The sequence below is a fragment of the Nicotiana sylvestris genome, chromosome 3, assembly GCF_000393655.2.
Source record: "Nicotiana sylvestris chromosome 3, ASM39365v2, whole genome shotgun sequence".
Classification (NCBI taxonomy): Eukaryota; Viridiplantae; Streptophyta; class Magnoliopsida; order Solanales; family Solanaceae; genus Nicotiana; species Nicotiana sylvestris.
Window position 1 is genome coordinate 112,168,974 of NC_091059.1, and position 17,083 is coordinate 112,186,056.

Genomic DNA, 17,083 nt, shown 5'->3' on the forward strand with positions numbered 1-17,083 from the left:
TACCATGACGGTCGCAGCTGCCACCCTGGGACATGGCATGCTTTTACCTTCGGGCACTCTGCTTACCGGGACCGTGTCGAAGACCTGATAAACCCATGGTCCCTTATCATCTTCAGTTTCTATAAAGGGCACAATGACATCATTTATGGCGCAAGTGGGATCTTCCCCATGTAACACAACTTCTTGTCTGTCACACTCGAATTTGACCATTTGGTGCAGCGTGGAAGGCACGGCTTTGGCCGCGTGAATCTATGGTCGACCCAACAAAAGATTATAGGATACTGTAGCATCCAACACCTAAAATTCCATAGTGAACTCGATTGGGCCAATAGTCAATTCGAGTACAATATCCCCTACTGTGTTTGTTCCCCCTCCGTCGAACCCTCGAACACAAATGCTATTTTTACGGATTCTATCCTCATCGATCTTCAACTTGTTCAATGTGGACAACATGCAAATATTAGCACTTGACCCGTTATCGATCAGTGCCCGAGTAACCATTGAACCTTCACACTTGACCGTCAAATAGAGAGCTTTGTTGTGTTTTGTGCCTTCCACAGGCAATTCATCATCAGAAAATGCTACCCTGTTTACTTCAAAGATCTTGTTGGCAATTGTCTCCAGATGGTTCACTAAAATTTTGTCAGGCACATGAGCCTCATTCAACATCTTCATCAAAGCTCGGCAATGTTCGTCAGAATGAATCAACAACGACTACAACGAAATTTGGGCTGGTGTTTTTCTCAGTTGTTCAACAATGGAATAATCTTGTACTTTCATCTTTTTCAGAAACTCTTCTGCCTCTTCTTCCATCACAGCTTTTTTGACTGGCACTAGATTGTCTTTAGCGCCCTTAGCCTTTCTCAACTCTTCGGGAGCGAAACAACGTCCCGACCGGGTTAGTCCTTGTGCTTCACAACTCTCTTCCTCAATTTCCTTTCCTTTGTATGTCACCACTACCTTGTCATATCTCCACGGTATGGCTTTGCTATCAATCATAGGTAACTGGACTACCGGTTTTATGATAACTGGTTCTACGTAGGCTCCTTTTACAACCACCACGGGTGTAGATGATGACCCTGGTACCACTAACTTGACTGGCTCCGGCTTTTTTGCAGCCATAGATGGTCTCTTTCCCATTACCAATACTGGCTTGTCTTTTATTGCTTTTAACTGAACCACTGTCCTTGCACCCACTGTCTTTTCTTTGTCTTCCGTAGAACGAATCACCATAACCACCTGCGAAGGTTTTTTAGGCTCTGCCCCCTTATGTATCAGTTTGAGCATATTGGCCTCATAATGTGCTGGTAACGGATTTTGGTTAATGTTTGGGGCCTGTGGAGCCTGTACTTCAATACGGCGATTATCAATGAGCTCTTGTATCGCGTTTTTCAACTTCCAACATTTTTCAGTATCATGCCCCGGCATCCCTGAGCAATACTCGCAGCTAACAGAATGGTCCAGGTTTCTGGGAAGGGGGTTTGGTGCTTTGGATTCAATCGGGGTCAACATTCCCAACTGTTTCAATCTATGGAAGAGAGCAGTGTAAGATTCTCCCAGCGGAGTGAATGTTTTTCTGTTTGGGGCCTTCTCACTTCTAAAAGCTTGGTTTGGGTGGAAACTGGATCCTGGTCTGTTTGCCCTGGGAGGTGGATAGGTGTTTTGTGGGGATGGATGTGTGTTTTGGGGATTCGGTGTACGCCATTGCGGGTGCACCGGGGGCTGAGTGTAGGTCTGGGCGTGGTGAATAGAAAAGTGTGGTTCTGGTGGTGGATAATAGTGTTGCGGTGGGCCATATGGGGTATATTGGTAGTTTGGGTGGTGGGGTCTGGGTTGGTTGTAATAGAGTGGAGGGTTATTGGGCCTGAACCAAGCATTAGCTTCAACTGTAGCAACTTCTTCTTTCTTTTTCTTTCCAAGCACACCACCAGCACCGCTTTGGATGTCCTGGGTGGTTGCTTTCAATGCCGAGTAGCTCAAGATCTTGTTAGATTTCAATCCTTCTTCAATCATGGCTCCCATCTTTACCACCTCATTAAACGATTTTCCGACGGACGTCACCAGATGACCAAAATAGGTAGGTTCCAATGTTTGCAAGAAGTAATCTACCATCTCACTCTCCCTCATGGGAGGATCAACCCTTGCAGCTTGTTCCCTCCAGTGGAAACCAAACTCTTTAAAACTTTCCCCAGGCTTCTTTTCCAGTTTCAACAATGACAAACGGTCGGGGACTATCTCAAGGTTATATTGAAAATGGCCAATGAATGCTTGTGCCAAATCATCCCATGTATACCATCGGCCACGGGTCCTATCTCGTGTACCATTCTAGCGCTGACCCGCTCAAGCTTTGACCGAAATACGCTATCAACAGTTCATCCTTTCCCCCAGCACCTCTCATTTTGCTACAAAAGCCACGCAGATGGGCTGCTGGGTCACTGTGCCCCTCATACAAGTCAAACTTCGACATTTTAAACCCTGCAGGCAGCTGAACATCAGGGAAAGGGCACAAATCTTTGTATGTGACACTGACTTGGTTACCTAGACCATGCATGTTCCTGAAGGATTGCTCCAGGCTTTTGACTTTATGAATAACTTCCTCCTGTTCTGTATTCTTAACCAGTTTCTCAACCTCTCCAGGGATTTCAAAGTGGGGAGTATAGGTATATGGCTCAGGTGCTTTGAAAGTGGGTTCGGGGGGGAAATATTGGGTCTCGTGAGCTTGGAATAGCGGCTCACTGGACGATCTATGTAGTGGGGATGGGGGAGGTGCCACAAAGACGGGAACCATGGGTGGTGGAGGGTTCTGTTTAGGGGGTGGAGCTGGGGGAGCGTATGAAGTGGTACCATAACCCTGGGTATGATAGGGGAAAGCTGAAGATGCATGGGGAGTGGTGGGCTCCTGAGCTTGGGCCAAGGGTGGGATGTAAGATGGATTAGCAGGATATAGTGGTGCCGGATATCCCTGAGACCATGCCCGATGCATTTCAGCCATTTGTGCTTTTAACTTCCTCATTTCTTCTTTCATAGCACCCACATCTGTTACCTCAACCTCATTTGAAGGGTCTACAATGTTGATTTCCGAATCCTGCCCTGTCATTTTTACTTGATCTTTCGACCGAGTGTTGTATGGGTGAGTTTCCAGAATTGCCAATCAACTAACCACCTGCCTAGACTCACACATTTAGAGAACCACTTTGTTAGCGATTAAGTCTTAACAGATTTAACAACCGCACGTTGGCATGAATGCACTTATACAGTTAATCATTTCTATTATGCATTTGCTCGATTGCATGCGTCATCCCGGCACATCGTTCCTAGTTTCTTTTTACCCTTCTTTCAAATTTCATTACCTCGTCCCTTTCTTGTGCCTTTCCTTTCTCTTTTTGTTTTTCCGCTCTTTTCTTTCTTTCTCTCTTTCTCGGTTTTCCTTCTATTTTCTTTTTTTTTCTTCTTTCTATTTTTCTTACAATTATGGTCGAATCCTATGGAGATTGCCTACGTATCGTGACCCCGCACGAATCAGACCAATCGTAGTTCGTGAAAATAAATGCAAAAATAAAGGGTGGAAATAAAATTTTCAATTTTCATTACTAAAACAAACTCTTACAAACTCAACACATTTTTTTTATTTTTTTTTTTGGAAAGAAACTAACAGACGCCTCTTAAAAGCAAACCACAGACTCTAAGACTGCAAACATACTTGACCCGGAAAGATAACGGACATACAAAAGACTGACTCAAAATGGTAGAAAATTACAGACACAGACTATGCATATTCTAATGCTTCGAACTTAGGTGTTCGCGGGGCATCGTTCGGCCTCGTCGCGGGCCTAGGATCTAAATCCCTTTCAAGCTGCTCTAACTCATTCATGGTTCGCTTCACATAGATCATCACTGCTGAGACAAAAGTAGTATGGGTCATGTCTTCACAAACCCGGCATCTCCTGAAAATGGCATGAGCAATGGCTCTAATCCTGTCTTTTGTTTGCTTCTTTTCTATGAGCAAGCGTCTTATCTGATCGCTGCACGTCTTTAAAGCTCGAGAGTCCTGCAGGTGTTGGTCTTGCAGCCGCTGCACTTCTACCTCCATTTGGGCCAACAAGTCGTAACAATGTCCACTTTCAATTTCAAAATCTCTAGCCTGCCTAACCGCTTTACCCTCAAGGGCAACCACTTTTCTTTTTAAATTGGCAACAATTTTCTCATGGTCCCTTTTCAACTGATTCAAGTATTGGTGACGCTCCTCTGTTCTTGTAACCCACTGTGCTTTAAGTTCTGCCATGACATTCTCAGATTTTTCTAATTCATCCCACCATTCCCTGACTTTGTTTTCCAATCTTTTTATCAATTGCTCATCGGATCGGCTCCTCGGTTGCTTATCGATGGTTATCTTCAATTGCCGGACTTGGGCCTTAAGTGCTTCATTTTCTTGAGTCAGTCTATTCTTTTCACCTTGATCCGCGGCAACCTGTACATTGTTCTCGAATTTCAGACTCTCAACTTGCTGCTTTAGTTTACCAATCTCAACTCGATAGCCTTCTTCCTTTGCTAACCAGTCCCACTGCTCTTGGGATGACTTGGCGAAATCTTCGAGATGAGGTCTTTTAGCCGGTCTCCCACATACCACGTCACCTCTGAACCAATCGTGATACCCTGGGGCAACTTCCTCTTTGACCCTATCTGACACATAAGTGTTTGCCATCAGATGTTGACACTCACTCCAAATTTGGCGAACTTCTTCCTCGGGGAATCGACCATCAGGACTGATTTCGACCACTTGGGTACTCAGATCTTCATCTCTCGGTACTACTTGATATCTACCGAGTTGCCTCAGAACCCGATATGGTGCATAGGGCTGGATGCTTTTGAGTCCCATCAACAGAAAATGCGGGCGGGCTGCTGGCATATATACGACCTCTTCGACAGGCAACCATCCAAGCACCCACTGTATCTGGCTGGCATTGAGGTTTCGAAATAATAATGCCCAGGTCGTGACTCCTTCAGGTAGACTAGCTCCTTTGATTCTTGTGTAAAATTCACCTATACAAGTTTTCTCAACCGAACCATAACTCAATAACTGAGAGCGAGGGCACAAATGTTCAGTCATCCACATTTGTAACAGCAGGTTACATCCCTCAAAAAATTTGCCCCCGGCTTTGCACGCAGTGAGAGCTCGGAAGATATCAGCCACGATCATAGGTGCTAAAGTGCTTTTCCCCATGGTTTGCAAGGCACTGACGACTCCCGCTACTTTTAAATCAATATTACCATCTTTCCTTGGGAATATTATGAGGCCCAAGAAGGCTATCATAAATGCCACCCGTCTGTGTTCCTCCCATTTTTGTCGGTTACTTCTACTGCATAGCTTAAAGTCTGGCTTGTTGAACCCACCCACGTGGCCATACCTATCATATATGAAGCGGAAACTGCAGAAGCCCTTTGCAAAATCTGGGTGATGAACGGTTCGGGGTATTTTCAAGGAATCCAAGAACCGGTGTATGGTAATGGCCCTAGGAGCAATCAAGTATTTGAACCTCAACAGAGCTTGATCACTTCCAATATACCCCGCTATTTCTTCCAATGTCGGGTGAGCTCAAAGTCTGAGAAATGAAATACATTATGTACCGAATCCCAATGGGCGACCAATGCCCTGATAATATCCCCCCGAGGCTGAATGTTTAATAAATCCGGAAGGTCTTTCAAATATTTTCTCACTTCGTCTTGCCCCTCTTTGCCTAAATCATTCCACCATAATTGCAGCTCCAAAGGGATTTTGGTCATTATTGAAAAGGGCTCATTTACCATCGTGCTCATCCTGCACATTTATTAAAGCGTTTAAGCAAAAAAGAAAAACTTTTATTTAACTCCAAAAAACTATCTATATTATCGACTCAAAATTACCTATATATTTTCAAGCGAAGAACTTGACTTTCAAACATGGCCTTTCAGTGCTTTTGGGAAAAAAAATTAAGGCTATTTATGACAAGACGGTTCTACTTAGCTTCTTTTTATTTTAAGATAAAAATAAATAAAATAGAAAAATGAAAATACATGACCAAATGTGGCTATCTATGCAAGGTCAGCCTTCCGGCGTTCCGTTTGGGAACATTTGGCTAATTTTGACAAAAACGGCATCACCTGGTTTATTTATGACAAAATTAAAAATTTGATATGTTCTGGTTATTTGTGCAAAAGGGAAAGTTGGACCCGATGAGGGTTGCCTACGTATCTCACGCCCTGTGAGAATCAAACCATGCGTAGTTCGGGCAAATTAACCGAACTATTTTAAAACAATACTCTTTCCCATTCATTTTTTGGCATTTCATAAGCGAATAAAAACTATTTTTAGAAACGAGACTCTCTTTTTCTTTTTCTTTTTCTTTTTCTTTTCAACAAATAAAACAGCCTATTTTTCCAAGCTAAAAAAAATAACAGACTCTTTTTCTTTTTCATTTTCCACAGACAATAAAACAATCTATTTTTCCAAACTAAAAATAAAAGACTCTTTTCCTATTTTTTTTGCCTCTTTTTTTAGTAAAACAAAATAAAACATTTTTTTTTATTTTCTCAAAATTTCGGCAGAGTTTCGCCAGTAATTGGTCATTGATTTTTATTTGTAAAATAATCAATTAACTCCCTAACTGATATTTCTTTTTTTCTCTTTTCTCTTCTTTTTTTCCTCAATTTTCCAACATTTTCGAGATTCAGAAACCGATCAACATGCATGTTCGGAACAAATAAATGCACAGCACAAGAGAATGCATCAGGATGGTCTTTTCATTTCAGGTTGCTAGTCCTAGACGGACCCAACCCCTGTGTTGAGTCCCCTAAGTCAAATGCAACGTGATGCAAATAAGCGTTCCTACTAGGGATCCGGCATGAAGTCACGTTATTCTATGTTCAAAACCTGGGTCGGTGTTCTAGACTGTGTACCCGAGCGGACAACTCGAGTCGAGGAGGGGGCAACTTACCGGGAACCAAAAGGCCATCCGGCTTCGTAACTTGTCCGGCCTCTTTCTTATTTCAAGGTATGACACTAACAGAATAGGGAGTCTCAACCAGTAAGCACATCCCCGGAGGTGAAGAGAGAAGGGTGTCGGCACAGTTTATATACAGTTCAGATAATATCAAAGCAGTAACATTTAGCACACTCAGCATAAAACATGTAGGAAAATCAGATACAATTAAATACAACAATTTATCTAAGCTCGAATTCTGAACCCAGAACCAGAGATTCTGGGTTCAGTCCCCAGCAGAGTCGCCAGAGCTGTCACACCTCCTTTTTCACTACACCCGCAAGGGCGTACAGGAGTTTTTCCATTTAAAGGACAATCGGAACGGGATTTAATTATTAATTATTCATAGTCGCCACTTGGGAGATTAATAGTGTCCCAAGTCACCGGTTGAATCCCAAACCGAGGAAATTTATAACTCTGTTAACAGTCCGCGTACCAGAAATCCAAGTAAGGAATTCTGTTAACCCGGGAGAAGGTGTTAGGCATTCCCAGGTTCCGTGGGTCTAGCACGGTCGCTTAACTGTTGTATTTGATTTTATCTGATTTTAATACATGTGCTTTTTATTCGTAAACCGCTTTTATTGTTATTTATTTTAGCAAAATTGCGACGTTGTGAAAACGCGTTTCGAACCACGTCACAACAATGCACCTGTGATTGTTGACACATTTCGACTTCATCGAGATTTGGATTTGAGTCGCATCTATGCGCACCCGAATTTAAAAAGGTCATTTAATTAAAATCGCGCCTAAAGATTCTAACGTATTGTTATTTTTGAGGAAGGTGGTGAAATTTACTAAACAACCTTTACAAATCTAAACAGTGAGATAACTATGCTATTAATTACTTAAGGATCCTAATTGGTTAAGGCCAGTACTTTGTCGAATTTGAATTTGAATATCCAGGAAGAAATGCTGAGAAAATGGGCTCTGAGCCCATAAGGTCCAAATCATGCAATTGCACATTCTACAGGCGCAGACTCCTAGAGTTCTAAGCATCGGGCCTAATGCAGGCCAAAATTTTAATTTATTTGACAGGCATTTGTACAGCCCAGGGATCGAGCCCTTGGGGCACCTTTTGATTTAACTAAATTCTTAAGCTTTAATGCACCTAGGCCCCAATTCAATTTATCACCTAACCAAAAAATCTGGGCTACTAATTAATACGCCAGGACCAAAAACTGGCCCGGTACGAAGCTATTGAATGTACAATTCATATTAAACCAAAATTAAAAGCAGTCACGTGTATTGAACTCAAAATCAATTACAACTTTGCAAATTTAACTTCAGTAGACTGTGGAACTTGAGCAAAACTGAAAACTACAATTACATAAACAAGAAATGCACAGTCTGAACAGTTTAGATATGGTATGAATTAATAAAACTCAATCCCAACGAATCAAATACATATAGTTATTTATCAATAAGCTGATTACAGTTATATGCATCCAACGAACACAGATTGACCAAAGTGATTGCATTTCATCCCACATTGCGATTACATCAAGGGGTTTTTGAAAATGTACCTGGAAATTGGAATGTAAATAGAGAAGAGGAGATTAGCAGCAATAACAGTTCAGCAGCTCAGAAACTAAGGTAATATCCCAGTCACAGTTAATGAAGGAGCATTTCAGTCCACCCAGATTCAATCAATTTAGCAGAAATGAGTTGAAATGCAGGGCAAACTCAATGAATCAACCCAAAACACATTCAGACATATCAACCATTTAAAATCCTAGCTAAATGATTCCCAGTTTTTTTGTTTGATTTTCAAAAACCACTCGACATTCAATCAGGAAAGTGCTGTGACTCCACTAATGGAATTTCAGATCTGGAGACTGTAGAATATGTTTTGTGGAAATTTTAGGATGAAAGTTCAAGTCCTCTTCCTCAAGGCACTTGATGCCCCTTTTATAGGTGATACAAAAGAGTCAATCAGATTTTGGATTTTCTTTTTAGTCCCTCCCCTATTTCCAATTTGGTCCCTCTATTCTTAACTTGCTAAACAAGTAAATGCATCACAATTATTAAAATCTACACTTGTACCCCATTCTAGAAGGCCCTAGGGTATTCTTCTACCCATACAATACCTATACTGCCCTTTCATATGCTTTGAAATTACTATTCCTATCAGAACTACCCTTTTCCATACCCACACTACCCCTGAAGGTTCCTCAAAGTTACTGAACCTACCCTCATTCTTAACAGCTATAACCAATACCCTAATCTAATCTAAAACTAACTAAAATTGATTAATTAGCACTCAGAAATCAATTAATCAAACTGACCAAACCCAATTGTTCAATTATATTAACTCAATCAAACTAAATGAAATCAAACTAAGCTTAAGCTAACATGAACAACATTAAATGAACTGACACTAATTCTTAACCCATAAACTCACAATCATTCAAACAAATATCAACTCAGAACTAATCAACAATTGGCAGAATTATACTAATGCACAAAATAAATCGTAAATTTAACAGAACACTTAATGAAACCAAAACGGTAATTAAAACTTCAACCATGCGAGTAAAAAGAAACAGTAAAAACTCACAGAAGCACGAGGAACTCCGGCCAGTCAGAAACGTCTGAATCCTTTCAGATTTTTGACGCGTAACATCCCTAACCATGTGTTCTTACAAGAGAACACATGGTTAAGGATACTACGGTTCGAAATCACAAAGATTTGGTTTAGGGTTTTGGCCAGAAATTCTCAGATCTAAGATTTGAGCCGTTTCACAGTGATTTGAAGGAAAATAAACATGGATTAGTGTTGAGGGAAGGCCGGGGATTGTGTGGTGTGATTTTGGGCTGGTTTGGATGAACTTGCCACTTGGCCGAAAAACTTCAAACTAAGATTCGACGAGCAATGGCAACATTCGAGGAAAACTAATAACGGGAGTGGAAAGAGGGATTCATGTGGGATCTATGGTGTTAATCTGGGGGTAAACGGCGTAGGTTGCGTTCACCACCGGCGAGGGATTTAGGGGCGGCGCGGATTAGGGTTTGAGAGAAGGGGTGGGGTGAGGAAGACGAGGTCTGGGGTGGGCTTTCAGACCGTTTTAAATCAGGAACCTCGTTAGTTCCGGACCGTTGGATTGATGAGATCCAGCGGTCCTAATTCAGAGACCACGAAACGACATCGTTTCGTTTAGAAGAGGGGGCGGACCGGGTTGCTGGTACTTGGGCTGGGTTTCTGCAATGGTTTAAGGCGTTTGGGCCTGAACGTTTCTTTTAATTTGGCCCAAAATTGGCCAGCCCTTTGCCTCTCACTTGATTTCCTTCCTTGTTTTTTTTTTATTTCATTTTATCTATTTATTTTTCACTTTGTAATTTTGTAATTATTTTTTCTAATTTTATAGAATTGCAACAATTAAAATAAAATCCTAATATACTTCAAAAACTAAAACTGATTAATGCCTAAAATTGTTTAAAAACTATTTCATGACAAATTCATAATAAAAATCATTAAAATGCGAAAGTGAACTAATTTTTGTGATTTTCATGTTTTGTTTTAAAACAAATTAACCCTTAATTGATACTAAAACCTAAACGCAACAATGCATATTTTTGTATTTTATAGAATTAACATGCGCAAATAGAATGCCACAATTATCAGAAAATGACACCAAAATGAAGGAAAATTATTTTGTTTGGGATTTTGGGAATAATAATATTTAGGGCAAAAATCGCGTGCTCACAATATCCATACTATCCTTCAATGCAGCGGTGGCACATGCTTCAATCAACTCTGGGCCAACTTTGCTATAAACTTGTGGATCCTGTCCCACATAGTAGCAACTATGGATGGTGCATTTCTGGCCAATGAGTCAAAACGGAGACTATACTCTCGAACACTCATATTGCCCTGCTTGACGACTAGAAACTGATCGACCTGAGCTTGTCGGATCTCTCACGGCAAGTACTAGTCAAGGAAGGCATCTCAAAAGTTCTCCCAAATAGATGGAGGTGCATCATGTCCCATGGACCTCTCCCGCCCCCCGTACCAAAGGATGGCTATATCTCGGAGTCGAAAAGCTGCTAGCTCAACTGCTTATTTCTCTGTGGCATGCATAACCCGAAAGATCCTGTGAAGCTGATCTATGAAATCCTACAGGTCCTCCCTCTGATCTATCCCCGTGAACTCTAGGGGACTCAAAGAAATAAACTTTTGGACCCTTGAACTCCTAGACCCCCCTTAGAAGATCCTGCACTAGCTGATGCCCTAGCCTGTTGCTGGGTAGCTACAAATTGTGTCAACTAATGCACCACACTCCTCAAGTCCTGATCTGATGGAAGTGGAGGGGGAACTAGATGTGCGGTCTCCCAAGGAATCTCCTCAGGTAGTGAAGGAGCCGGTAATGGCTGAGTAGGGGTCTCGCCTTGGGCCTCAAACTGGGCCCCATCTACTGGGGTACCCTGATGGTCCCTCACCTGCTGTTGTATCTCTCCTCTAGCTAGTTGTAGTCTTCCTAGTCACCATCATCTGTGCATACAAACACCAACACGTAAGTTTAACTCAAATTTCCTATAACTCAGTTTTATAGCATGATTTAGCTTTGAAAGAAGGGTAACCAACTCCTAAATGCCCTGGAGTCCCCTGCTTATATAATATGGTGCACAATACATATACAAACAAGATCCTACTAGACATATCTTGTAGACTCTCTAGGATAGAACTACTCTGATACCAAGTTTGTCACGCCCCGAACCTGGGGGCGAGACCGGCACCTAGTGCCTCACCTAACCTTGTGTACCAACTTGCAACTAAGGGATTCTAAACATATAATGTCATACTTTGGCCATGGTGCCACATTGCAAGAAAAATTGTGAAGCAAAATATAAAACTGAACAGAAACTAATGCGGACTAAACATCAATATAAAGTTGGGCCGATAGGGCCGTCATAACTACAACAACTGTCAAACTAATAAAATATACATATAAGGCCTACAAGCCCAACATACTGCAGTAACTGATAGCATATGTCTACAAACTTCTACTGATGGATGTACTGTAATCGGAATAGGGCCCCGACCTACCCATAATATATATATATATATATATATATATATATATATATATATATATATATACAAAACTCTAGACCCAGCAACTCTGAAAGACGTGGACCTTACCGATCAGGCTGAACTCGGGCAACACCTACTAAGGAGGTCTACCCATCTGTCTGTCTATCTGAACCTCCAAGCATGAAATGTAGTGCCCCCAGAAAAGGGACGTCAATACAAAATAATATACTGAGTACGTAAGGCAATAAAATAACTGAAAGCTGAAACTGAACTGATAACATAATAACTAAAAGTAACTAGGAGTCAAAGATGATCTGGAGATATACTTACATGTTGATACTGACTCAACTCTCTCAATATAGTAAGTAAAATAAATACCCGGCCCTATAAGGCTCGGAACTTGTAACTACTCTGTTGTAGTAGGCTCGCTTATAGGCGTTCGGCCATACTAGGCTCTATATCTCAGCCATTCTGGGCTCGCTTATAGGTGCTCGGCCACAGTATGCTCGGTATATAACTTACCATCTGATCAGAGGTTGCCCAATAGGGGCCTGCCCATCGATTATAGCACGATGGTGGTGAAAATAATATAATATTGTATATATATACATGCTCTGCTCTATTGACTGGAAGAAGACAATACTCAATTGAATATAAAGTCCCGATAATGGAGAATACTGTAACTTATGAGACTAAGATAGTGTATATAAATTCGGGAGTATGAACTTCTCTTTATGCCTCGTTATCAAACACATGTAATTACGAGATCATGCCAAAATGAAGGAAGGGCTTAGCCTTAACATACCTTATCACAATCTTTCCAATCACCAAGTTGAACTCACCTCTTCGCACCTTAATCTACAACAACGATAATAATACTATCATTAAGTTACGAAAGGTACAACTATCGCACAATGAATGACAAGCTTATTTTGTATAAAAACGGGCAGCATCTCTCCTATAATCCTTACTTCCTCCAAATTCAAGATAATACCAAAAACACAAGAACACAACAATAACAACATATATACATTATTTTCCATCCATATATACACCATAAAATATTACGCAATAGCCCAGCACACCGCAATCTCTTCATACGCAAAACGACTACCGTAGTAGTGTCAAACGACCCAAAAATGTTACGATGAACGACCAGCCCACCACCCAACATATTTCCTCCTCTAAAACTTCACAAAATAGTAGTAAAACACGTAGCCCAACAGCAACACAAAATAGTACACAAAACAGTCTGCTACAAGTGAATAACTCGAACTCACGGCTTCCTATCACCGTCCCGTGAGTTCTTACAAGTATAGAACAACTTACCATGAATTTACAACAGGAAAAATGGATGAAAGAGAGAAGTAAACTTACCTTATTTGTTGGATAACTCAACCCTTATCTTGGTTCTTCAAACTCTAGGTTTTACCCCAATTAGAACTTGAAAGGGAGAGAAATTCAATTAGGGTTTGTGGGTAATTCTTGGGAGGAATTTTGTAGGGGTTTAGGTCTGTTTATTTGTGATATATAATGAGGTTTATATTTTAGGAGATAAGCCCTCAAATGGGCTCTTTGGCTGACCCGAAATTGCCTCTTTTTGGGCTTTCATTTAACCAAGTAGGTGACACACCCACTTGTCACCTAGCAGCCTGTGCAGTCTTACAAATATATATATATCTACTCCGATGTCGTATTAATAAACAGCTTAATGAGTTAGAAAATAGACTCATATAGCTTCGATTTGATGGGTGGACGCCCCATAAATCTAAGTATATTGGGTGAAAATCGCAGTTACATTTGACCCAAAGTTTCAGTAAAACTTATGAATGTAACTTGTGATGACTTTCATTGACTTTTGTTGCACAACTCGCTTGACTTCAAAACATAACATACGACTATCATACGACTAACCTAATTCATAACATAACCTCCTTATCATGTTAAGCACTCTAGTCTCACCCCAAAAGTACATGTTACAACATTCCCATCTTGTCGAATTTCGACGAAACATTATTTTCTTCAATTCCTTTAGCTTCTAAACCTTCCAAACCTCTTTGTACTTGTTTTTCATGACCTTTAATATTTGTAACCTCCGAGGTAACATGACTAAATTACTTTATATACTTTCAAATATTATCTCATTTTTAGTCCTACATTAATTTGCTTATGATGCACTTTTACGAAAATATAGGGTGTAACACAACAGTGCTCCAACAGACCTTTCTTGCATTGCAATGTATAGTATCAATGGCTTTCCAAGTATAGGAGCTGCTAAAACTGGAGGCTTCTTCAATTAGGTCGTGATACTTTCAAAGGCATTGCTACAAGTTTGGTCCCACTTGAAAGGAACGCCTTTCTCCATGAGATGACTAAATGGTTGGCACCTCCCAGCTAGGTTCGAGATGAATCTTCTTAGGTATGCTAGCTTTCCTTGCAGACTTTTCAATTCATGAATATCCCGAGGCTCAGGCATTTTCAAAATGGCATCCACTTTGGCTTGATCAATTTCGATCCCTCGATGTCGGACAATTAAACCAAGGAACATTCCAGAAGTAACTCCAAAGGCACATTTATATGGATTCATCCTATGTTGGTATCTCTAGAGCAACTCAAATACCATTCTCAAGTCTTTCAAGTGGTTGCCCTTCTCTCTTGATTTTACCACCAAGTCATCAACATAGAATTCGACATTCTTGTGGAGAAGATCGTCAAAAATATTCTACATAGCCCTTTGGTGAGTAGCACCAGCATTCTTCAAGATAAAAGGCATTACCTTGTAGCAATAAATACCCTTGGGGTGCGGAATGCAGTATGCTTTTCATATTTTGGTGCCATGTGAATTTGGTTATAGCCCGATGAACCATCCATGAAAGAAATTGCCTCGTAACCAGTAGTAGCATGGATCATCAGCTCTAGAATAGGAAGCGAAAATTCATCTTTGGGACACACATTGTTGAGATCCCTGAAGTCAACACATACTCGAATCTGGCCATTCTTCTTCCTTACAGGGACAATACTTGAAACCCATGTTGAGTATTTAACTTCCTAAATAAATCCAACGTCAATGAGTTTGTTAACTTTGGTTTCAATCAGGGGAACCAAGCCCAGCCTAAAGCGCCTTTGAGCTTGCTTAACAGGACGAGCGTCATTCTTGACTGCAAGGTAATGGACTGCTACTTTAGGGTCCAAGCTAGGAATTATTTTGTAACTCCAAGCAAAGACATCCCTAAACTCCTTGAGTAACTCAATATTAGTGCTTTCTTCATAAACTTCTAGCACTTAGGTAGGTAGGTCTTAGTTCTTCATCAGTAACACAGTTAACTTATTTTAAGGCATCAATTATTGCCTTCACCCCTTCTTCAAGTTCTACCGGAGCATCTTTCGTATCTTCATCTTCTTGAGGGTCCCCATCATTGAAGGATATGTGATAACATAGTGAAACATCATCCAATTTCTCGTCATCCTCTATTAGAGATGAAACATCGTGCTCGCCTTGTGCAGTAACATGATACGAAGAAGCCACACTTTCTTTGTCTTCATCATGTCCTTTAGTGTAGATCATAGTGTATGGCTTCACCTTTAGAACCTCATCATGCGAAACCATGACTTTTGTTTGTCGCCTCATTCTAGAAGGAACCAGACTTTGGAAATCCTTAGAGATCTTCCGAATTTTGGTCGAAGCAGGTGTCCTTGTATTTCGATAATTTCTCTGGAACTTATTTCCTTTCTTTAATGGACCCAATCTCTCAAACACGAAAGTCCTCATAGTTGATTCTCCAAGTCGATCAAAGACAGAAGGCTTGTTAGAAGCGGCAGATTCATCTTCTACAGTAATATGATTGATGCTCGCCCTTCTTATGGAGATGCGCACTAGTGACGGTTGCTTGTATCCCAAACCTTCACATGGTTGCCTCATCGCAGCTTCTGATGGGAGCTTTCCTAACTTTGATGTCTCATTGGGATTGTATCCAACTTTTGCAAATAGCCTATAAGCGTTAGGATCAAAACCTTAATCTTTTCGCTTTGTAGGGAGTGCCACATTCTGCAAACGATTTTGGTCCACAAACCCTAAAGTAACTTTGAGGATGACTTTACTGCCTTAATTCATTTTACCCGAAGAGTTAACTCTTTTAGAATGTTAATTTGGAGATTAGATGATTCATCTTCGTCTTTCTTCCTTTTAGGGACATATTGGAGCGTGTGAGTTACTTTCTTGCCGTAAGACGCAATATCCCCTCTATAAGATTTATTCAAGTTTGGTTGTACCTCCTCAGTAACAGTTTTGGCTCTACCAGCAGTCACCTCACCCCTTTTAGTTGTTGGCTCGTCATTCTTGCTTTTCATGACATCATTAGCTTTTAGCTCATTCACAATGCGGTTCTTCAAGTAGAACTTTGCATCAGTGAAGTGTGATTCAGCCTCGATGAATCGCTCGTCATCAGCAATTATCTTCTTCTCGACTTCACCTTCGTAGTATTTCAGACATTGCTGGTAGGTAGATGGAACCACTTTATTCTCATGTATCCAAGGCCTTCCATGCAAGACATTGTATGAAGTCTTTGCATCGATCACATGCAGCCATGCACTTGATTGCATATCTTCAATGGTGATTCCCAACCTGATCACACTTATGACTCTTTGCGCCCCTTGGTTGAATCATTGGATCATCACACTAATTTACGAGAGTTCGTTCATGGGATACCAAGTTCTTTCACAGTGCAAATTGGCAAGATGTTCACTGAGGATCCTCCATCAACCAAAATTCGATTTAAACTTTCACCACGTATATAGCCAACCAGGTATAACGGGCGGTTATGAAGAGTGTCACATAGTAGAAGGTCGGCATTTGTGAACGTAACTTTTTCTTCGCACGCGTTAACTTCTTGAGGAATAGACTCGGTCAGCATTTTTTAAGATGGTGCCAACGGTAGGTCATCACTTTTTTCCCCTTTACCAGCATTGTAACAAGAGGCCTCAATAGCATCATGGGAAATCTTCATGTGAAACCAACATGGCAAGTAATCCTCCAAGG

The 17,083-nt window shown here is 40.9% G+C and overlaps 1 protein-coding gene across 1 annotated transcript; it reads right to left on the reverse strand.

Moving 5' to 3' along the window:
• Nucleotides 1–8,273: 8,273 nt before the first annotated feature.
• LOC138887846 (uncharacterized) lies at nucleotides 8,274–16,647 on the reverse strand. The gene is made up of 6 exons (XM_070169636.1): nucleotides 16,178–16,647; nucleotides 15,398–16,037; nucleotides 15,151–15,285; nucleotides 14,842–15,096; nucleotides 8,450–8,539; nucleotides 8,274–8,333 (listed from the first exon to the last, which is right to left on the reverse strand). The coding sequence occupies exons 1-6, from the start codon at nucleotides 16,645–16,647 to the stop codon at nucleotides 8,274–8,276; spliced, it is 1,650 nt and encodes a 549-aa protein (XP_070025737.1).
• Nucleotides 16,648–17,083: the final 436 nt, after the last annotated feature.